The sequence below is a fragment of the Hemibagrus wyckioides genome, linkage group LG06 (assembly GCF_019097595.1).
Source record: "Hemibagrus wyckioides isolate EC202008001 linkage group LG06, SWU_Hwy_1.0, whole genome shotgun sequence".
In the NCBI taxonomy this organism is placed as follows: Eukaryota; Metazoa; Chordata; class Actinopteri; order Siluriformes; family Bagridae; genus Hemibagrus; species Hemibagrus wyckioides.
In genome coordinates, this window is record NC_080715.1 from 14,961,748 (window position 1) to 14,985,635 (window position 23,888).

The 23,888-nt window shown below is 38.7% G+C and overlaps 2 protein-coding genes across 6 annotated transcripts in view; both read left to right on the top strand.

Moving 5' to 3' along the window:
- The window catches only part of LOC131354904 (RNA-binding motif, single-stranded-interacting protein 1), a 48,696-nt gene extending 45,633 nt beyond the window's left edge, over positions 1-3,063 (top strand). For 3 of the 5 annotated variants that reach the window (XM_058393007.1, XM_058393010.1, XM_058393011.1), the window contains exon 13: positions 87-3,063. In XM_058393007.1, the coding sequence (XP_058248990.1) occupies positions 87-158 (72 nt within the window). In that variant the 3' untranslated portion in view covers positions 159-3,063. The remainder of the gene's footprint in view (positions 1-86) is intronic. The other 2 variants (XM_058393009.1, XM_058393008.1) reach the window with 2 other exon arrangements.
- A 6,578-nt stretch (positions 3,064-9,641) lies between these two features.
- On the top strand, positions 9,642-14,919 carry cd302 (CD302 molecule). Its single transcript, XM_058393019.1, has 6 exons — positions 9,642-9,874; positions 11,846-11,971; positions 12,064-12,174; positions 12,993-13,178; positions 13,277-13,300; positions 13,741-14,919. The coding sequence occupies exons 1-6, from the start codon at positions 9,787-9,789 to the stop codon at positions 13,941-13,943; spliced, it is 738 nt and encodes a 245-aa protein (XP_058249002.1). The 5' UTR covers positions 9,642-9,786; the 3' UTR covers positions 13,944-14,919.
- The last annotated feature ends 8,969 nt before the right edge of the window (positions 14,920-23,888 follow it).

Below are 23,888 nucleotides of genomic sequence, written 5' to 3' on the forward strand. Positions count from 1 at the left end.
TAATATACCAAAGTGTGTTTCAGTCACATGACCATGTCTCTCTCTTTTTCTTTTTTTTTTTTTTTCTTCTCCATTTCCATTTCCAGGAGAATAGCTCACAGCCTCAGGTGGAGTCTAGCGGAGACCATTCTCCCTACGCCTACCAACAAACCAAGTGATGAAGAGGTACGACTTACAGTACAATAGAATTTAACTCTCAGGTCTACTAAAATATCAACTACAATATTCTGCATTAGTCAGACATCACCGAACCTCTGCTGTTAAGATTCTCCTAATCTGAAAACGGTTCTGAGCGGATCAGACTGCTCTGTGTTTCTGAGAGGAATTTATTTGGAATTATTGTGTGTGGGGGAGGGGAGATGCATGTAAATCTCACCCAAGTGTCATTTTGTTTATGGAAATCTTTATTCTAAGACTTTTACTACTTGCCATTCAGCTCAGTGGATGATGCCTGCATGATGTTGTGCTTGTTCTGTGAAGGTCTGTGAAGTGTGTGTGTGTGTGTGTGTGATCGGGTGTGTTCCTCTGGCACAGGTTCCTCAGCACTCAGGAGACTGAGAGGAGCGACAGCTTCAACAATCATGCTTCCTCTGTTGGACTAAGCTCAGCCGTTCGATCGACGTTTGAAACGATGAGTTTTCTGTTTTTAAAAACAACTACCCAGACTATTTTTGGTATAAGTTCTGTGAGGTGCAAATAAAATCTTGAGGATGCTAGCTATCTAAGAAGAACATGAAAATGGAGAGAGAAAAAAAAGTTTTATTTTAATAAAAAAAAAAGAAAAAAAAGGACGTTTATTTTTACCAAGGAATCGTCACATGGGTGCAAGACCTCAAAGGATCATGTGACTAGATGTACATGGTAGCAGGTGTCCATTGTTGATATTTTTTATGATTTTCAGTTGTGTGTGTGTCTGCTTTTATTTTTCACAAAATTGTTTCTTTTTTCCCTTTGTACTGAACTAGTTGTGTTGATTGAAGAGATTTATTAGCCGGACATCCTGAGAAAAGGTGTTTTTGTGCTTGCAGTGTGTGTTGCAATGGTGAAGTGTTATATGTGTCCTCTTGTACAGTGTGTTTTTTCCTCCAGTTGATCTAGAATGATCTCTCTCTTTCTCTCCATACGATTTGCCTTAAGTTTGTTCCATACAGCTGTATATGTAGCCTCGAACCCGAGGCTCAACCCGGAGAAAGAGACGTTCAAATCAGCTATGGCCTTGTAAATCAGCTGAATAGGGCTTCTCTTAGGATCTAGCTAATGAAATTCAGTTTGCTTAGTTTAAGTGTTTTGCTTTTTACTGATCTCCATAGTGCTTTTTTTTTTAGAATAGAAACTGTGTTGAGTGATGAAAAATGTTGATTTGAGTTTAAATACAATGTACTGTTTTTGTAATCAGAGGGACAACGCCTCTGGTTGGTTGAATGTGGTAGAAATTCTGCTGAATGATCACATTTTAAAAATGCCTTTTAGGAAAAAGAAACTTGCTGTTGTAGTTTAGCTGCGGGGAAAGTGGTGTGACCAAGTCTTTTATTTTTTAATTCTGTTGGGGAGGGGGGGAAACCGGGATGGGTTTGTTGTTTTATTTTCGCAGTTTTAATGTGCTTTTATGACTATGTACAGATGAACTAAGCCTTCCATGGCAACTTTAAAGCAAGGATTAAGTGGAGGTTTTGAGATGAGATTGATTTTCTGTAGATTTTAGTTTGCCTAGCTCTTTTTTTTTTCTTTTTTTTTTTAGGAAGCAAACAGAACTCGGCACTTTCAAGTTTACTTCACCAAAGACAGTGAGCTAGCAAGCAGAGATCAAATAATGAGTACAATGTCATTTCCTCCCTACGCAGGATAGGCTTTTTAATGGACTGGACTGCAATTTTAAGAATGTGCCTTCTTTGTATATATGCATCTGGTTGTCTTTAGTTGTCGTCTAGGTTTGGACACATGCGAGAAGGAAGATTTGGATCCGACAAGTGCCACATACATCACTACAGAGCACACGAAACTGAAATATGAAACTAGAACATGGAAAAGGAGAAGTTTGAAACTATGAACTGATCAGCACAGTGGTTATCTGCTATGCTTTCGTTCAGCAGGAGAATGCCTTTTATTTTTTATTTTTTTATTTTTTTTGTCCTCCCAAATTACAATAGGCTTTTATTTTGGCTTTAGTAGGTTGTCTTCCAAAAGACTGTTTTTTGAACTGGTGGTCTTATCGACCAATTATCTACCTCAGATTTGCGTTCTCCTCTGTTTCGATTAGCCGGGCTAGCAGGTTCAGCCCCGGCCCTCCAGACCAAATGGCTAGCTCTGGAGCTGCCCTCATCTACATTTTTTTTTTTCTTTCAGGTTGTTTTTAAATGCTTTGGGTTTTTTTTTTTTTTTTTTTTCCTTCAACAAACAAAATGTTTTCTTTCTTTTTTTTTCTTTTTTTAATGCAAATGTTATTGTTATGAGGATAGATGTGCGTTGAACGTGATTTAATCTTGTCTAGACATTCAGTTTCATAGTTTCAAAGGCAAAAAACGCTGCTGCTTAATCAAAGGATGTTTTGGTAGTCGGCCATGACAGAGAGATGAACGAAAGAAGGAGAAAAATAAAAGAGGAACAAATCGAAACTGAAGGTTGTGGTATTCCTCGGATCTGTTCCTGAAACTTCGCCGCTGTTCAGTCCCAATCCAGGCTTTTAGCAGCACAACCCTCACAGCTCTGCTGGAATGAGTGTGTGTGTGTGTGTGTGTGTGTGTGTGTGTGTGTGGTCTTCAACTACGGTGTGTGTGGGCAGTGATTGAAGGATGCTTGAGGTGTGTGTGTGTCTGTGTGTGTGTGTCTGTGTGTGTGTGTGTGTAGCAGGAGCTCTTGTGTGTGGGCGATTCTGCCAGTTAACACCTGAAACAAGTGCCAATGTTTAGCTGGATGAACGAGTGGGAGACTGCATACAGAAAGAGTCGCTAATGAACATGAAACATCATATACTAGACAGCCATTAAGTTATGGAAAAAGTAATAATTTATGAACAGAGAACTTTGTACAGACTGTTTGAAGAAATAAAAAGTTTTTTTTCATAGAGATATCTATATGAGAGTTATTTTTATTTTATTTGGTTTTGTTTGTTTTATTTTACATGTGCTACAGAATTGCCAGTGGTAACTTGTCCGGTTAAAGACAAATCTTCCTCTGTAAATTTTTTTTGGTAGTGTTTGTCAAAGCCATTTTTTGTCTAGATTTGTTCTTTACATTCTGTTTTTGTCCATTCTTTGATATTTTTTTTTTTTTTTTTTTTTTTTTTTTTTTTAAATAAAATCTCAAATTGGTTTATGTACAGTTTCTATCTTGGTATGATTGAAGCTGAGGTGATGCAGAACTCCCCAGAAATATTGGCATCCTTCATAAAAATGAACAACAACTATTACTCAATACGTAACATTAATTGAAACTATCTTTGTTATAACAAAAAGGATATTCTCATTAGAGCAATCTTTTAAATAAAGTGTTTTTTGTTGGGGTTTTTTTTTTTTTCCCAAAACTAAGTGCTAAAATTGAAGAAAAATAAATTGTCTTTCATGTAAAATAGATACAGTCCCCTCTGAAAGTATTGGAACAAGGTCAGCTCTTTGTTTTGCTATACACTGAAGATATTTGTGTCCGAGGTAAATATGCGATGATGTCCCTGAATTTCTGCATTTATTTCCTGATATTTACATCTAGATGTGTAAAACAACTTGAAGAGCACGGCACCTTTCATCCAAACCCACTCATGTTTCAAATGAGCAAAAATATTGGAACACATTACTGCCTACTGTTTCTTGTTGCCTAAATGTTTCCTGTTAGATTCATTCTTTATACAGTTAACAGCTTTGAACATCTATTTTTGGTTTGATCCATGGCTTTCACCTGTAAAGATTGCGTTTGTCGTTAAAAAAAAAAACAAAAACAAAAAAAAACCAGCATGGCCAGAGACGAGGGAGCTGTCTATAGGAAATAATCAAGCCATTCAGAGCTTTTGCACAGGCATTGAGCAAAGCCAATACAAAAATGTCAAAACAAGAATGAAACCACTGATGTACTAACAACCAGACATTGAACAGGCCAGCCACAGGAAAACAACAGCAGATAAAGGCAGAATCATTATGAGAAGTATAAACAAAAAACAAAAACCCAAAACCACCAACAGGAGCAAGAATATAAAGGCCATACCACAAGATGTAAACCACTCATCAACAGTAAGAATCTGAAGGACAGATTCACAAAGAAATACAGAGATGAGCCACAAAAGTTCTGGAAGTAAGATCCACTGAAGTGATGGAAAGACTAAAGTGTGGTGAACAAAAAGATCTGCTCATGATCCAAGACATACAAGCTCATCTGCCAAGTACAGTGGTGGTAGTGTCAAGGCTTGGGCTTGCATGGCTGCTCCTGGAACAGACTCGCTAGTCTGTATTAATGATGTAACCTCTGAAGGCAGCAGAATAAACTCAGAAGTAGTCTACAGAAACATTCTGTCTGTCACTTTACAGAGAAATGCATCCAAAATAATTGGGAGGAGCTTCATCATGCAGCAAGACAATGACCCAAAACACCCTGCCAACACAGCAAATGACTTCATCGGGGGGGGGGGGAAGTGGAAGTTGAAACCATGCCACATTAATCAGCTGACCTTAACTCATCTGAGCAGTAGTTCAGCTCCTGAAGAGGAGAATGAAGGGAGAAGAACCCCAAAACAAACAACAACGGATAGAAGCTGTGGTACAAGCCTAGAAAAGCATCACAAAAGAAGAATGCAACAGTATGGTGATGCCAGTAAAATGTTGGCAGTTAATGCATTCAAGGAATACTGCAACCAGATATTAAATGTATGGTATTTTCTGTTTCTATATTTTTGTTCACCTAAGAATGTGGTCTTTCACCAAAGGTACCATGGTTACCTAAGTTGTTTAACCCATCCAGATATCAGGAATTAAAAGCTGAATTTCCCATCTATCATCTTTTGTGTTTAAATCCAAATGTCTTTAGTGTATAGAAAGAAAAGAAAAAAAAAGAAAGATTTGGCCTTGATGTTCCAATACTTTAGGAGGGGCTTGTATATTGTTTTTTTTATATGCTCGCTGTCATTGGGAACTACTGGGTCCTTTGGGTTTTGCCTCTAACTGTGTCTTGTTTTCCTGGGGTATAAATATGAGGTTGCTGAGAGAACTTTCAACGCAAAAGAGACACACGGTGGATGTCCATGTGAACATATCAGGTAACATAAAAATGCATAAAAATTTTATTAATAATACCATTAATGCCCAATCAGGGCCTTAAAATGTTTCTCAGGTCTAAATTGCTGCAAGGTATTGAAAGCTGGAAGACAGTTCACAGATCACAGTTTCAGAGTTGCCACTCATAGGTGTCAAAAGCTGTTGGGCCCCATTTTAAAAACAACAACAAGCTGATTGGAAATGATGCAAGAAAGAAGCCCTTCCTGAGAGCTCAGTGAGAATCTGAACTTCACCTACTGTCATTACTAGGTATTGTGTCTGGTGATTAAATGAGACCAACATGAAACCTTTAGGTCATGAACACCATCAATGTGTTTATTGACAGCAGGGGTCTGTTTCATATTTTGAAACCTCAAAGCCAGTGTGTAAAATATGATGGCTGTTTCGTGCCCAGTGTTTCAGGGGCTCGTATGCAGAATTGATGGCATCATGTATTCTGTATATATTTCGGTAAAACCTTCTTCTTCTTCTTTTACCTGCCCAGATATTCCCTGTTTGAGGGAGTCAACCAAGATCCCTCTTGTGTCCCACAAGTGTCTTCAATCTTGTGAGACAGTACAGGGCTAAAGGTTAAATTAAAATTATACAGAGTTCCTGTTTTTCACTCACTGCATTTTATTTTACTGTCAATTTTAAGTCGGAACTTATCTATTAAAAACCATAATACTGGTTCAGTTTGAAGCAGAAAATAGTATGCACTGTTTCAACCAGTAATGCTGACATTGCCATAAGAATGGTTAACTGCAAGTGTATTTGTTGGCACGAGAGAACATTACACACACTTTTGGAATACATCCTTTTTAACTGAGGTTCTAGACTGCACATTTATAAGGATTTATATCTGATGGGAAAATTGGGGCAGGGCCTATTAGCAGATGGGCCTGACAAGGATCTGGAGCTGTTAGGGGGCATGTGTGTGTGTGAGTGTGACTAGTGGTGTTACGCCACCCTACAGGAGGCCCAGAGGGCCAGACTGAGACTCAGACTGCAGCTGTCTGCTCTCAACCACCTGCCAAGCCCTTGCAGACTCACACACTGCCCGAATGACATCATTCTATCATTAAAACTTTACAAAATACTGATCATAATGAAGATTACAGCAGTTGTATAAGGGTGTGAGTGAATAGAGTGAGACGTGGGCTCATGGCACTGTGAACTGAAAGTTGTCCTTTTTTTTATGGTGGGTGGAACAATATGGTACTCTATGAACAATTTTTGGCTGGTTTTATTTTATTTATTTATTTATTTTTGCTGAAACACATTATTTTTTACACATGTTAGCTATCATGCTCCCACGTTCACTCATCATCTGCCTCTCAGAACATACAATGGATGTACTGTCCTGCTCACTTGCTTGCTTTAATGCGCTCTTGCTTTTGATTTTTCAGATTTCAGACTTATAACCCGGTGAACAAGAGGTGATAAAGTAGTGCATTGGACTTCAGACTTCAGAGATGTGTGTCAAAAATGATCAGCCATAGGTACATCTCATACTGAGAAAACTCAGAGAACTTTAACTTATTTCTCCATTCTTGCTGAATTATTCTTCATAGTGTGCCCTGAATTACAATGTGTTGCTGAACACCATGTCTTTAGTCAAGCTACAACTTTTCTATAGCCCAAAACGTTAGCTTTATTTAAAATCTTCACAGAGCTCATACTAAAGATTTTCCCTGCTGTTTTGTATGAGCTGTGAAAGCTGTCGGCCACTTTGGCACAGTCTGGGGATATCTGGAGTGGCAAGAAACCGCAGAGGCTGTGTGCCTGGCTGAGACTGAGTGTAGTTTTAGTGAAGAAGTCGCTGAGGTCTTTTGTGTGGAACAGTGGGGTACGCTCACACCCCACAGTTTGTTTGTGTGTGTGTTTAAAATTCAGTGGGACACACACACCCCACAGGGTGTGCACTGAGTTCTGCTCAAGTCTTTCTTCTCGCCTCCAGTCTGCAGTCTCTCACTTCTCTCTCACTTTCTCAAGGCTTTCTCACTCAACTACATCCATAGGATGTTGTTAGATGATAATTAAATCATGCCAGAACATACTTGGAACAATTACTGAGAAATACAGTGTCGTCTGTTGTCACAGGCGTTCGGCTGTATGGGACAAAGTATTTTGGAAGGGCAGTAAACACACCCTTTATAGAGTAAACTTTCTAGGGGATCACAATATGGTTATACTTCACACCTTAGTAGAAGAATAGTTCTGAAGCCTGCTGTATTTACGTTTCTCACTTCTTTTCACTGCTCACAAACATTCATCAGGAGTCACTCATTTAAAATCCCTTACAGTACTTCCCACTTGAGTTAAGAGCATTAAATGTGACACCTAGTGGGTGTTTAAGGAAAGATCAATCTCTATAGTGCACAGTCTTAATATCTACAGTTTCACTCAAGGGGTGTCAGAGGCAGGCACAGTTGATGATTGATCAAGCATAGGTGATTTCCTTCTTTAAAGCTAAATAGGTAAACTCAGATCACCAGGTATGTGATTTTCTGCTTTTGGAGGTGTATACAGAGCAGACAAATCTGTTGTACTGCGTCTTATGAGTTAGAGCTCTTGGGTGTCCAGTTCAATCCTGAGCTTTGCTGTATGTCTGTGTGGGCAGTCAATTCAACTATTCCCTCTGCAGTGACACCAACACTCACCCTCCGCCCTTTAAAAACATATTGCATTAGTAAAGTTTCTTTACTGTATCAGACCCTGTAACACACTATAACAAGGATTTATTATTATTATTATTATTTAAAGGCAGCAGTGGCTCAAGTGGATAAGGCTCTGGGTTGTTGATCAGAAGGTCAGGGTTCAGCCCCTGAGGTACATCACCAAGCTGCCACTGCCGGGCCCTTAAACAAGGCCCTTAACCCTATCTACTCCAGGGGTGCTGTAACATAGCTGCCCCTGCTCTCTGAACACCACTTTTTAGGCTGGGATATATGTAGAAAAGAATTATAGTGTGCTGTAATGTATATGCAATATATAGACAATAATAAAGGCTTCTTCTAAAAATGTATTACTACTAATAATAAGCAAGAACCATTTTACAATAATATTTGCACTAGTTTTGGTACAGTTAGGTCTATAATTATTAACAATGACTACCGTTTAACAGCATGCACTAAAGTGTTTTATTCTGCTTATACCACATCAATTTGCCAATGATTGTTGTTTGTTTTTAAATTAATTTTAAAGAATGACACATCATACTGGTCTTCTTAGTGGTTAGCATGATTGCCTCGCACCTCAGGGATGGGGGTTTGATTCCTAACTCCACCAGGTCTGTGGAGTTTGCATGTTCTCCTCGTGCTTCTGGGGTTTCCTCCCTTGTTCTCCAGTTTCCTTTACAAAGATATGTGTTTTAGGCTGACTGCCATCTGTAAATTGTCTGAGTGTGTGTTCGTGTCTGTGTGTATGTGCAATTTTCCCCCACCTTGTGGCCCAGGTACCCTGGGATAGTCCTTGTGTAAGATACGCAGAACAGAAAATGGATGGATGAATGAACATGTCACTTTTTATCCATTTATACTGATCAGGCATAACATAATGACCACCTGCCTAATATTGGTGTTGGTCCCCCTTTTGCTGCCAAAACAGCCCTGACCCATCATGCAATGTGTATCCTGACACCTTTCTATCAGAACCAGCATTAACTTCTTCAGCAATTGTAAAACAGTAGCTCATCTGTTGGATCGGATCACACGGGCCAGCCTTTGCTCCCCATGTGCATCAATGACCCTTGGCCATCCATGACCCTGTTGCCGGTTCACCACTGTTCCTTCCTTGGACCACTTTTGATGGATACTGACCACTGCAGACCGGGAACACCCCACAAGAGCTGCAGTTTTGGAGATGCTCTGATCCAGTCGTCTAGCCATCACAATTTGGCCCTTCATCAAACTTGCTCAAATCCTTACCCTTGCCCATTTTTCCTGCTTCTAACACATCAACTTTGAGGACAAAATGTTCACTTGCTGCCTAATATATCCCACCCACTAACAGGTGCCATGATGAGGAGATCATCAGTCTTATTCACGTCACCTGTCCCTGTTCATAATGTTATGCCTGATCGGTGTATAGTCACAGTGTAAGTATGTTGTGACTGACTGTCATAGAGTGCTGGCACATGAGAAAATCCTAAATAAACGTCTTTACAATATCAACTTGCGTTCTGCTTATGTGTAATTCCTGCCATGCGAGTTCATCTGTCGAGGTGTTCCTATAGCTTGACATTTCATGTTTTTAAGGAAGTGCGCACGATGATATAAACATGTGCTTTGTTATTGTCGCAAATTACTCTATAATCATACCAAAACCCTCTTAGACACAAGAATGAGTGAACGAGTCAGCTTTAAGCCATTCTGATGGGTTCAATAGTCCACCGCGTTAGAGAAGCGGCTCGTGCCTGTCTGGTCGTGTCCCATTTCACATTTTGGAGTGAGTGAGTGAGTGAGTGAGGGTTAGTGTTCTCCTTAAAGGAAGCTGAAGGCTTCGGAACTTCCTATCGTAGCACCGTTATTTCTGCCCTGCATTGACAAGTATGGAGTCCAGAGTCCGTAACATTTGTTCGTTTTTGGGTCTTCTTGTAATTTTACTACGTCACAGCGTTGAGGCTCAGGCTAATGGCGGTAAGTAGCAAGACCTCGCTTGTGCTTTGTTTACTAACACGGTTTGTTTGTTTGTTTGTTGTAGCATGGACGCTGTAGTCTAGTGTTGTTTCGCTAAAAAAAGTTTCTTTCCTTCGATGTCCATCATCATCATCATCATCATCATAGCTGCTACAAGGTTTTGCAATGTAGCATTGTTTCTAGCTCATACACTTACATGGCAAGATGACAGCATACAAAGCTTTGGTTCTGTTTTGTTGACAAAAATAGAAGAGAGAGTGATAAATAAAAATAAAAAATAAAAAAAAAAAACGCAAAGAAAACCGAAACCCAGAAAGGTTTCTGTTCCTGAATCGAGCAGAAAACAGACACTGTCGCTTTGTGTCACGAGTTACGACTGCTAATCTAGAAGGTTCTGTCAAGGCTGGCAGTATCTTTATTACAATAATATCTTCAGTATATCTTTCAATAGCAATACAATTATGATAGAATGTGTTTTTTTTTTTTTTTTGTACGCATCCTATTTGCAGTGTGTGCACACACTGACCAATTTATTAGGAACACCATGCTAACACCAGATAAGATCCCTGTTGGCTCTCAAAACAGGCTCGGTTCTACGTGGCATGGATAGTGTTAGGATTATTTCTTTGACATTTTGGTCCATTTGCACATGATCAGACCATCCTCAAACCTCTACATTCACCATTATAACCATCAGCCTGGACTGTTGACATTTGGGAGGTTTGGTCCATGATGGCAAATTCGGACCCAACCATTTGTATCTCTCGGCAGAAAGTGAGATTTGTCAGACCAAATGATGGTTCTCCAAGCTTTTGGCGAGCCTGTGAGCTCTGTAGCCTCAGATTTGTGCTTTTTTATTATTATTTGGCTGACAGGAAGTGAACCTGTTGTAACCCATCTGCCTCAAAGTCTGACACGCTTTCCCATAGGCTGATGGGCTGGTTTGAGTATTTAAGAAACTGCTGATCTGGGATTTTCATGCACAGCAAGTCTCCAGAGTTTGTACAGAATGGTGCAAAAAACATTCAATGAGCAGCAGAAATGCAACTGTCCAGTTTCTGTGAAATGGTGCTACGTGTAGCCCCAGGTTCCTGCGTTAAAGCAATGACCCTATTTGTATCTGTTTAGTGTTCCCAGTACTTATATCTGTAGGTCTAAACCAGAATTAGTTTCTAAATATCATATTAAATATTTAATATGAAGCATATCCCTCTGACCTGGGAAGCACTGAAAACAAACACTGCAATTCTTTCAAGATTCAAGATTCAAGAAGCTTTATTGTCATTTCAACCACATATAGCTGACGCAGTACATAGTGAAATGAAACAACGTTTCTCCAGGACCTGGTGCTACATAAACATACAACAACAAGTTCAACACAAAAACAACACCACAGAGCTAGGACAGAAGTTTGTCTTAGCCACGTAAAGTGCACAGTGTGCAGCTAGGTGCAAACAGAGCATAGACAAGACGGTGCAAAAAGACAACACAAAAGAACACAGGACACTTAGTGCCGAAAAGAAAGAAAACATGTGTAATGGAATGTAAGTGAAATAAAATAAGATAAAGTGAAATGATGTAAAAAAAAAAAAAAAAGTATTGTGCAAAAATACACAGCAGCGGTTGAGGTAGTGCAAATAGAAATAAACATAAATATAACCATAGCAGCAGATGACAGGTTGAGGTAGTGCAATAAGTAATGAACAATATAAATATAATATAATTCTTATGTATTTGTGTGCATTTATGAAGCATTACATGTTCAGTCAGAAATAATATATTTATATTTGTTTATGTGGCTATATATAATTGTCTTCCAACCTCTTTTACCTACATTGAAGAGCATTCGAAAATCAGCATTAACCTCCGAAGTTTAGTTAAACTATAGTTAAAATCTTCTCACAGACTGCAATTTCTGTTGGTTTCCTTGCTGTATTAAAAAATACTCTCACTTTCTAAATGTGCCTGCAGATTGCCCGGCTGACGGACGGACATGGGTGCCCTTTGGCCAGAGCTGCTATCACTTTGTCCACGGAGAAGAGGATGTTGCCAAACGTTACACCATAGAGGAAGCTAAAAATATGTGCCGTGGCTTTGGTAAGAGCCTTTGACTTTTCTGCATGCTGTTAATAAGTAGGTGATAAATGTGAACTCCTAACCACCCATCTTCTCCATATTTTTTTCATCAGCCCTTCTGATTGTGAACACTACTTCAGTGAATAACTTTGTTGTTCAGTACAGCCCAGAGGTGTGGAAAAACAATGTGAACATCTGGCTAGGATTATATTATGACACTGACGGTAAGGCTTAACATTTTGTCATTTCAATCTGTATACTGGTCAAGCAGGTAGTTTTACATCAATACAATGGATATGGCTATTGGGAGGAGCCAGGGATCTGTAGCATGAAAGGCATGAACCTTATGTAAACACAGCTGCTTTAAAATTGAACTATGACATTTATTATGAAATTGGAGATTGAAAAATGTGTTTAGTCTCAGAAGTACGGCCCATCAGTTACTCAGCAGGCAAGGAGTATTTTCTCTTTACACTTAACAGTATCTGTGAATGTAATTTTGATAGACTGGTGGATTTTAATCAAAGACTGAGAGTTAGGTGTAAAACAGAGTTCATAGTAAACATATATCAACAAATTAAATTCTTTTTAGCCGTCTGTAAACTTATAATGATGCAGAAGAGCAGTGAGAAAATAATGTAGGAAATTCATCACTGCATAAAAACACCTCCAGCTATGCTGTCTAAAGGAGAATCGTACAGCTTCCTCTCACATTACAACATTAACATCCTGTTATTTTTAGACTCGTCTATAGGTACGGGCAAAACAAAAACTTGAAGAACATGTAGTTCACACCCAGCTAACATTTGCATGTGTATATCTCAGATATCAGGTAATTATGTATAGTGTTAACGTTTTATTTATTAATGCATTTATTAATCCGCAGAAAGTTTCTCTTCAAAATAGATAAAGTTAACATGAACAGTGTAAACAGATGGATAAACCCACTCACTGAAGTGATACATTTCACAGGTTATGTTGTTGTTAAATAATTGATTTCTCACTCTTCTTGTATGTCTCGTTCTTTGTCGGTCTGTGCTAGATGATCAGTATAAATGGTTCGATGACTCTGTTGTGAGCTTTAAGAATTGGGTGGAAGGAGGCTCACCTGATTGGGACATACCTTTAATGGACAAATGTGTAGTGCTGCACTCCACCACTGGCAAATGGGAGAACGTCAGCTGCACCAAGGACACTGAGAACGGAGTGGTGTGTGAAGCAGCCCAGAGTAAGCTACAGTTACATTTTGGAGAAATTATGACACTGGATTGTTTCCTTAAGATTTTTGAATGATTTGTTTTGTGTTTTTGTTTTTGTTTTTTGCAGAACCTGTTGTAATTGGGAAAAAGAGTAAGTATGGTGTGCATAGGTTCATCCTGATATAGAGACAAATTAAAAAAAATAATAAAAGTGACCCGTACAGTGGAGAGGTTTGTTTCTGACATAGTTTGTGTCCTCAGAGAGAATAGTTACTGCAAAAACAGTACAAAGTTCTTCTGAGCAATCACCTTTATCCTATGATGAAACCGTTCTCTCCTGATAGGAGCGATTTTTTTTTTTCCATGATGACTCTGTGCTCATTCACATTGCATGAGAGATCACTGAATGCTTTGATGAGAATTAAAATGCCCTGCCATGAATCTTTTTTTGAGTGATGTGTTAGACAGTGCTCTCCACCACCATGGTGCTCCATATTTTTATGGCTTTTCCTTGAATTTGTCACCCTGTCAGAAATATGCAGAGGTTGGTTATATATGGTTTAATGTATTTGTGTTCTGTCCCTTGTTCAGATGGCAGTCCTCTCCTCTCGGCACTAGTCATTCTGAGTGTGATAGCTATTCTGGGAGTGTCTGCAGTTGTGTGGTTTTTCCACCAACGGAGCAACTCTGGCACTGCGCTGCTTCCCTCTTTCGAGTACCATCCTCCTTTCAGAGCACCCTCAGCTGACCAGACGTGTTTGGTGGAGGCTGAAGAGCTCGAGGAGACGTCCTAAAGCCCAGAGTCCTGAGCCTTAACGATACCATCATATTTTCAGTTACACCCCATTAAAAATTAAGCGACACTATGGAAGACTTGTTACATACTACTTGATCAGCTGTTCTCTTTATATATGCCAATTACTTTAAGCGAATATGCAGTTATTGAATAGCCTGAGTCTGTTTAAATGACCCATTGTTTGCTGTGGTTAATGTATCACAGAAAGCAGAGGAGTGAAGTAATTTTGTTTGCTTTTTTTTTTTTTCTTTCTTTGGCTCAGAATTTAATGACTATTTTCGTGATGACTGATTTTTCCATCTAGGTGTTATATAAATAATGACAGCACCTTTTCTAATCTCATTGATCACAAGTGTTTTAATTGTTCAGGTTTTTGTAAAGCTATTTTGTCGAGCTCACATTTCTAGTGTTGTTGATTATTGCACTTTCTGGATGTCTCCTTTTCACAATACAGTGTGCCAATATTTTAGATTGTTTGATGCTATCTTTACAAACAGAACAAAGAATGGCCCTGAGCATGTCAGGCTTTAGGAAGCCTGAGTTTTAGAGATGCTCTGTTTTGTACATAATATCTGATTTAATGAAGAATTTATTTTTTTTTTTTTGGACTTGGTTTGTAATTTGTATGCTGCATTTGTAATATTAGCAATGTGATGCGTCATTTAAAAAAAGTGAAATTGTGCCTTACCAAGCAATCTGAATGAAATGATCAGCACAGCAAAAATGCAAGTCTTTATAGTGTAATGAGCATTATAATGTCATTGTCGTATGAAGCATTGCACTTTTCTGGTAGATTTTATGCCTCTGTCTAAGCGAGCCATGTAATATTTTTAATTGCAGATTTATGTGTGTGTGTGTGCATGTGTGTGCACCTTATTTTGTTATACTTTATCTGGAATCCTATTGATTAACAGCTTGCAAGGTCATTTAACATTTATAGTCACAGATTTAATAAAAATCTTTGTTGGAATTGATGAAGACACAAAATACAGTTTGATTTTTGTGTATACAAAGAGTTTGTTGTTTGTTTGTTTTTCTCCAGTATTGTATACATCCATCCATCCATCCATCCATTGTCTTTACCCGCTTATTCCTAATTAGGGTCACGGGGGTCTGCTGGAGCCTATCCCAGCGCACATAGGGCGAAAGGCAGGGGTGTATAGCATACAATGTAAGGTTAATACATTTAGTTGAAATGTAGTACCATATCTGATAAACAAATTATGTGAGGGTTCAATGATGCCATGATCTGTCATGTTATTTCCTCTGTCTCTTACATGCACCTCATTACACTGACATCACACAGAAAGTAAAGCATTGAAAATGTCTTTTTCTGTAGTGTATGAATGATAAAACATTGAAGTGCGATATATGAATTAGGCCAGCAGATTGAGACCAGATTAATTATCCCTAAAGGCATTAATACATGCAGTGATGCACCCTGAAAGTGACATTCTACCAGTTCCACTTCAGCTTTTCATTGTCTTTCGCTGGCATTTCACAGCCACCAGCAATGATGTGCTTTAAATACTTCATTATGGCTAGTGAGTGCTGGTGGAATGATTAAGATCATATTGTACCTTAGACTATATCTGCTGTCATATTGATTGCTAGCATTATTTTCATTATATGATTATAGACACACGTTTTACTTATTAATATTATGAAAATGGTGGCATTGCAGTGAAGTTAGATGCATGATTATTAGACATACCATCATTTCAATCAGCAGTGGCTCATGCTGGAGTACCGGAAAATGTTGTCTTGTTTCCTCTTTACTGACTATTTATATGTAGAGAGTGACATGATGAGTTCTCTGTGTTAGATGTCATATGCATATTGAGTCAATATGGGGATTTACAAGTTTGAATAATACCCAGCATGCTTAGGGGTTATAGAAGTTAACATACAGTGTTAGGATCTGTTTAAAAGACATGTGGGAGAGTGAGAGATGTTATTTGAGGAGTATTATTCTGCTTGAGTTAAAAGCTTGTTACTTTTGAATATGAAAACCTAGTTGTGACAATATCTACAATATATTATATGGCCAAGAAAGCCTATTAGGTGTTCTTGAGGTTTTTAACAAACAATAACTTATTTTGAGTGTGTAGCAAATCTGCAATGGTATGAGCATTTATTTTAGGTACACTACTGTATATTGCCAAAAATTTTGGGACGTCTGCCTTTATATGCACATGAATGTAATATGGATTTGGCCCACCCTTTGCAGCTATAACAGCTTCAACTCTTCTGGAAAGGCTTTCCACAAGGTTTAGGAGTTTATTTATGGGAATTTCTGACCATTCCTCTAGAAGCACATTTGTGAGGTCAGACACTGATGTTGGACGAGAAGGCCTGGCTCACAGTCTCCGCTCTAATTCATCCCAAAGGTGTTCTATCAGGTTGAGGTCAGGACTCTGCAGGTCAGTCAAGTTCCTCCACACCAAACTCGCTCATCCATGTCTTTATGGACCTTGCTTTGTGCACTGGTGTGCAGTCATGTTGGACCAGGAAATGGCTATCCCCAAACTGTTTCCACAAAGTTCACCGCATTAAATTGTCCAAAATGTCTTGGTATGCTGAAGCTTTAAGAGTTGCTTTCACTGGAACTAAGGGGCCGAGCCCAACCCAACAAAAAACAAAACCTGAATTCAACTTTTGGCAATATAGTGAATCACATTATTTGGCAATAGTCTCTCTCTTGTAAGGAATGTAAAACAAATTATGACCACTAGAGTGCGCTGCGTCTCATGTAAAAGACCTTGAGCATTCCCAGTACTCCCAGGCATCGTCAGTAAAAAGTAGGTTACTCAAGCACACAAAGATAAGAGCAAAGCCTTTTACCCTTTACATTCATTTATAGTCCATTAGTGCAGCGCAGATATTAGCATTACAAATTATGGGATAATGACAAAAATCATACAAGTGAGTTAGTTCATTTAGCATGCTGCGCTTATGAACAACATTTACAACGACCATCACATCTTGAGCACAAAATAGAAGACATTAAAAGTGACATTTAAGTTTTTCTTGATTATAGTTTATTTTTGGTGATTTCCCTACATTGGGAACCCAGTTGCTTAATGTGTTTGCCTCGTGCCTCTGGAGTTGGGGGATTCTGGTTCTGCCGTGTGCCAGGCTGGTTACTGGTTCTCCCTGTTCTTCAGGGATTTCCTCTGGGTACTCCTCCTGATATATGTTGCTGTTTGTTGATCAGCATCTCTTAATTGTCTGTAGTGTGTGAATATGTGTGTGTACACGTTTGTGCCCTGCAACGGATAGGCTCCCCAATTAGGGTGTCCCCTACCCTGTGCCCCGAGCCCACTGAGATAGGCTTCAGGTTCTCTGTGTCCCTGGACTTCCTTGCTGAAAACTACAATTTGGCCTGAACAAAACACACCTGATGGTCGAGACCATTTTCTAACTTGACTAAAATTGTCAGCAACAGTTTTAGATTTTCAAATTCCCTGTACTGTAGTGTTAGTTTCTTACAAATATCACTGTCACTAATCGCATATTAGTAGCAGTAACTCAGAAATGGTTTCCACCTATCAGCATTTATCAGCTAGCAAACATGGTTGAAACATCAGCCTGTGTTTTTGGCAGCTGGTATCTGGTCAGACTACGCTGGATTTTTCAGCAGGGTTAGTAAATTGATATGAATTAGAGGCTGCTGTGACTTGAGTCTTGAAATGCAGAATGTAATGAACAACAGCTACTTTCTTTCATTATAATCACTGCTCCAAAGTCCACTAGGCTAAGTGCAGGTCAGCATGTTCACAGAAACAGCCTGGTGTTGTTATGACACACATATTTCCTTTCTCAATCTGAGCTGCCTTCGGATCTTACAAAGCTGGTTATGGAGAAATGCATGTACACGACTCCAGTGCAGTTCTTATTTCGCATTTTGGAAAAACAGAACAAAAAAGAGATTCATCTGATGAACACAGGTAGAGCATGAGTAATGTATGATGTACCCCAATGGATATTTCATAGTTTGTCTGATTAAATCATTCTTTCTCTATGTAACATGAATATCTGTCTAAGGCTGGCAGGGTTTTGAGTAAAAAGAGTCATGGAACATTGTGTCCTGTGAGTTCTCATAATCATACTCTTTGAAAATAGCAACCCAGACATGGAGTGTGTGTGTGTGTGTGTGTGTGTGTGTGTATTCCAACAGTCGCATGCAGTCTTATCTGCACTCATAGTGAATCATCAGCAGAATAGCTGTAAGGTCAAACTATGTCTCAAACACTGAACACCACACACATGCCTTCCGGAGAGTTGACTTCCTGATTCTGCAATGTCAATCTAGAGCTGAGATAAATGACTATTAGAAGTTTAGAAATGTAACCCCTCTCCAACCTTCCCCACTTTTTAAAAAAAAAAAAAAAAAAATCTTTCTCCATTTCTTTAGCACAGATTTCTCAGAAGGCAAGAATGTCTCTGTGACATTTTACCCCTTTCTTTCTTGTAACTTTCCCAGGGATCAGGGGACTGCTGCAACCTCTTAGGTCCAGACAACGGAGAAGAGATGTGCAAATGTAACAAAAGCCTATTTTATTGGAAAAGAATACAATTACTGCCTAAGAGAGGGGCAAGACCACATGGGAGGAGCCCCACACCAAATCTGCACTGAAATAACAATAGGAGAAATGCAACTACCCTCTCCTTACATGCTGGCAGTTTTATTTTACAAGCCAACATGCAAACAGTAATCTCTGAGATAAAGACAGTGGCAGTGCTGTTTGGAAAAAGCAAGATCATGCAGCAGTAGGCTCCCTGCTCTAGTGTCGTCAGCTTGATTAAATGCAAGTCTTGCACAGATGCAGTATACTTAGCAGTTAAAAAAAATTCCAGGGTGCAGTATAGCATATTTACATTTCCTCACCCTTACATATCGCATTTGTATCATTCTCTTCCTTACTAAAACAAGGAACTAGACAATAGCTAATATGCACTGATTAAGAAATGAGCAAATTGTCTGTCTTCCTAGCACTGTTCTTTTACATTGGTTTTCTTAAATTGCATGTTTCTTATCATGCGTAAAGGTGATTAACATAATTAATGGACTTCTTGGTATAACTGGAGGAAAAAAAACATCCTCTTTCTATGCATGAGAATGATGGCCCCAGCTTTCATTCTAATTACCCTGGCCTGCATGGCATGGTGCTTTTTTTCCTCTGACAGCCTTCAGCTTTTGTCTTATCTCTCCTCTGTCTGCTCTTCCTCTCTCGCCTGCTGTGGCCCGTTCGCCTCAAGATGGATGGTTTGTGGGGAACATACATCACATGAGGCTTGTCACCATTATGATTATGCTTGTAATGGCCTATTTTTGATCAAATAACACGAAAGGGATCTCATTCACACATCCTTGCTCCTCGCCGCTGCCTCAAGGCGTTAGTGCTGACCTGAAATTGCTAATTAAAATGGACAGTGGTGTGCGTTAATACGCCATGCCATCTCATGACAGCTGGCATGGAAACGTGATCACAAGATAGGCTATTATCGCTGCTGCTGCACATCAACATACATTTCGGTCACAAATCGGATGTTCTTTGTTATATTATAGTCTTGCATACTTGGAATAATAAATCTGTCTAAACAGGTTTTTTTGTGCACTAAACCCGTTTTAATATGGCTAAAGGTGATGTAGCACTACTTCTAAATATTGCAAATCTATAAAACCAAGAAGTTTTACTATCCTGCAAAGCAAAAGTCATGTCTTTGTTACTTGCTCCTCTCTTTTTTCTCTCTCTCTGCAGAGATGCAGGCAGGAGCCTCCTGCTATGTTTCTCATGCAGGATCTCTCTCCTGTCTTCTGCTCAGTGACTGCCTCTAAATCTGACCCAATTAACACCGCAAAAACGAAAAAAAAATGGAATTAAGATGGCCATCAGAGAAGTGTGTGCCTGCACTCATTTGTCTTCCCATATTGACATGACTCTTAAATCATTTCATAGCTTTAAGCTGAAGATGACGCTGGTCCTGTGGCAAACATCATCCCAATTATGGCAGCTTTGTTTATTTGATGAAGCTCAGCTACCAAAGAGAGATCAGACCAGAAATGTTCTTTTTGGTTTATATTTCATCTGTAGCACATTTTAAGGAATATCATTTTAAACCAGAAATCAGGCTTCTAACATTAGCCATGCAAAATGATGTATACGTGTACACCAGTTGCTAAAGATTGATCTTTAAAATCTACTTAAATTCATACTAAAACACACTTTATAGCGTATATATTAATAAAGAGCAACATGAGGATCAGTGACCATATGTGAAAAGTTGATTCAGAGTAGTTGCTGTCTATTCATTAAGCTTTTGGGCCTCTGAGCTTGCCTTGACATGTGTGACAATACAGATCATGTAAATATGTTAATTAGATATCATGGTGATTATAGCAAGATTATAGCTTGTGGCCATCACTTCAAGTTGAAAAGGTTATTATTAACTGATGGTACTCTGTAGACACTTCTGTCCTGTGGTATAAAAGTTTAAATGTCAGATACTGTATATTAACATCTCAGAAAGAAAGAAATAACACATTGTTCTCATTTAAAACAGAAAAACACATTTTTAGCCAAATATTTCTTTTATGAATAGTCATGAGAAAATCTCTAAAATGTACACTTTTGATAAGAAGAAAAATGTCTGACATTACACTGCCTAATTATTGTGAAAGCCCAGATAATGATGTTTTTAAGATCCTGAGCTTCAAAAGACTACAGGCCATGAAATGGCCAGTGAGTAATCAATATATATATAAATGCAAGATTTCACCTGACAAATTTGGTCAAATTTTACAAATGTATGTTCAACAGATATGCTGCTTTGTTTGCAAAACATTCACTAGATGGCCACAAGTATGTGGACACCTGCCTTTTATACCCCTAAATACTTGTTGAATATCCTGTTCCAGACTTACCCCCCCCTTTGTTGTTATAATAACCCCCACCCTTCTGGGAAGGCTCTTCACTATATATTTTTTTTTCGAATGTCAGGATTTGCCTCAAGAACATTAGTGAGGTCAGACAATGCTGTTGAGTGAGAAGACCTGGTGCACATCTTAAGTTCCAATTCATTCAGTCTGTGCTCAGTGGGGTTGAGGTCAGATCTCTGTGCAGACCACTCGAGTTCTTCCATTCTAACTTTAGCAAACCTTTAGGCTCAGTTTTATCATGCTGGAACAGTTTGGGCTCCTTAGTTGTAGTGAATGGAAACTGTAATGCTACAGCATACAGAGAAATCCTATACAGTTGTGTGCTTCCAAGTTTGTGGCAACAATCTGGGGAAGAACCATATGGGTGTGATGATCACAAACCTTTTATATTGTAGTGTATATTGTACACCAAAAGTTCTATGGTGAACCCTGCAATATGTTTCTTAAAGATATATCCAAATAGAACTATTTTTTGGAGGATAAGAACAAATTGAAAATTAATTATCCACTGAATAATTGAAAAGTACCTGAGTACTAGAGACAAATAGATTTTCACTATCTATAAATGTACTCACTGCATGCATACATTTTTCTAATTGGTCTCTATTTAATATGAACAATAGCTCTGGTGTTTGTAATTACTGTTATTAAAAATTACAAAACATTTATTTTTCACTAGAAACCACTTTTAAACAAGCCTTCAAGCCTTAAATTATGATGGCCTTTATGGGTTTGCTTTAATTTTAATTTCTTTTGTGTCTGGCTCTTTTGTGTCCAGCTGTGTGAGAGGCTCAGTAGTGGTGCTGTGTGGTCATGTGTGTGTGAGTGTGTGTGTGTGTGTGTGTGTGTGTGTGTATGTGTGCGTGCGTGTGCACTTCCAACAACTCTCACTGCACTCCTCTGATGTCTCCTCCTGACCACTCCACTTTCAGACCATTAAATATTGATATGCATATGGTATGATGAAATTAAGGACATTTCTTATTCATAAATACAAATACAAAAACATCATCAAGGGACACAGCATTTGGATATTTGAATACATCGGTTCCTGCAGTAAGCATGTTTACTGGCACAATCTAAGGAGAAATACATGAAACATGGCTAATGTAATATATTCACAATACAAATCACAGTCATAGGATGATAATCTAAAAGAGTCACTGAAACAATCAGTGTAATGCATTACATTTGGCGTATTTGGTTTATTTGGTTTACTATAGCGATTGACCTACTCTATAGGTAATAATGCCTTATGACCTTTAATAAGTAATTAAAATGTTTAAGAAAACTGAGCATGGCAAAAAAGCAGAGCTGAAGAGAGAAATTACATTTTTAATGCTATACTTTCTGTTATTTTTTCCAGGTGCTGGAGCTCAGATTTTCAGTGAAATTATCAGGTAAGTTGGAGCATGGTTAAAATCTGTGTTCTTTAAATGTGTTAGGAGAAAATCAATAACAGCAAGCACAAGCCTGGCAGCTGATTACTCCAGGATGCTATGTGGCCTAATAGAAAAAAAAATGAAAAGCAAATCAATCATCACATTAATTTGTTTTCCATCAGTCCTGGGAGAAATCATCTTTATGCTTTCTTTCTGTCTCATTATACTTTTTAATCAAGACTCTTTTAAAGCTGCTTTTTAAAGTAAATAGGCTATTTGCCCTTCCCCCCACAACATACTTGCTTTGCAGTCATTGTACTTGCACTTATTATGCTACAAAAGACTGAGCGGGTCTGACATTTCCACGGCATGCATAAGAGCCTGGTATGCAAGCCTTCTGTGATAATGACATTGCTTTGAGCTCGCCCCCCCCCCCATGCCTTCGCTAATCAAGATTCTCCAATACAATTAAAATCCCAGCAGCTCACTGCTAGGGTGACAAACGTGTCAAATCATTTCTCTCTCGGACGGCATCGAGCCAGACGGTGTTGTCTCTTCCTGCATCTCTAAAAGAAATGCAAAAACTGACCCCCCTCGCTCACAAGGATTGAAGATGGGGGAAATCAATGAGGTTGCGAGACAGCAAGCAGCCACAGAAACCTGCTTTATATTCCAAAAGCTGAATAAGGATATTCACGCATCTTTAATTCAGGAGGGTCTGACTTTGTCTCTAAATGACTTCTACTATGCAATTACCAAGGGCGGCTATTCTCTGCATGGAACTGACTCTTATGTGATAGGAAAGCATCAGTAATGTACAATTGGCCATTTTTTCATTTAAAAATACAATGTAGCATGAAGCGCATTTTAATGTGCTCAAGGTAGGTTTAATCAAGATGCAGCATTGTACATTTGTGCCATAGGGATTATTATCCTTCCCAATCAATGGTGTTGAAGCAGCTATTAAAGGAATTCCCACAAGCACATCACATTTCTCATTAAGTTAGAGGTTTCTATGCATCCTCTACATGTCATGCTGTCACCTTGGGGTTTAAAAATATAGCAGTTTACATCATGCCTTTCGATTGTGGACTATCTCTCTCATTCGCTACATAGGGAATGTTAGATAACATGTTGATATTTTCTTTGTACTACTTCACCATTCTCAACCCCATCGCTCACCTCTTGTCACTTCTTATCCAACCCGCAGATTCAAAACTGCTCACCAAGTCTCTGGTCTTCATTTGCATAACAAAAATCTCTCTTGAATGCTGAACTTGACAGACAGCCGTTTGCCATGCTACATATAAACATGTTTACAGTATAACAAATACAGTATTCTCCATATACTTCAGCTTGGAGGGCAATTCAGGTCATGATATAGCCAAAGAGCAGTTGAGTGTTATGGGCATCTTTCAAGAAACCAACAGTGGCAGAATGGGGGTGTTAGAATTTACACTGTCAACATGTTGCCCATAAGACATTCGATCCCTGTAACCTATCATATATGTTTATTATCTTTGGTACAATACCTTAAGAGAAATTTTATTTGAACACATACTGTGATACATTTCACAAGGAACACAAAGGGTCAAATTGTGAATCCTGCTCTAATGAA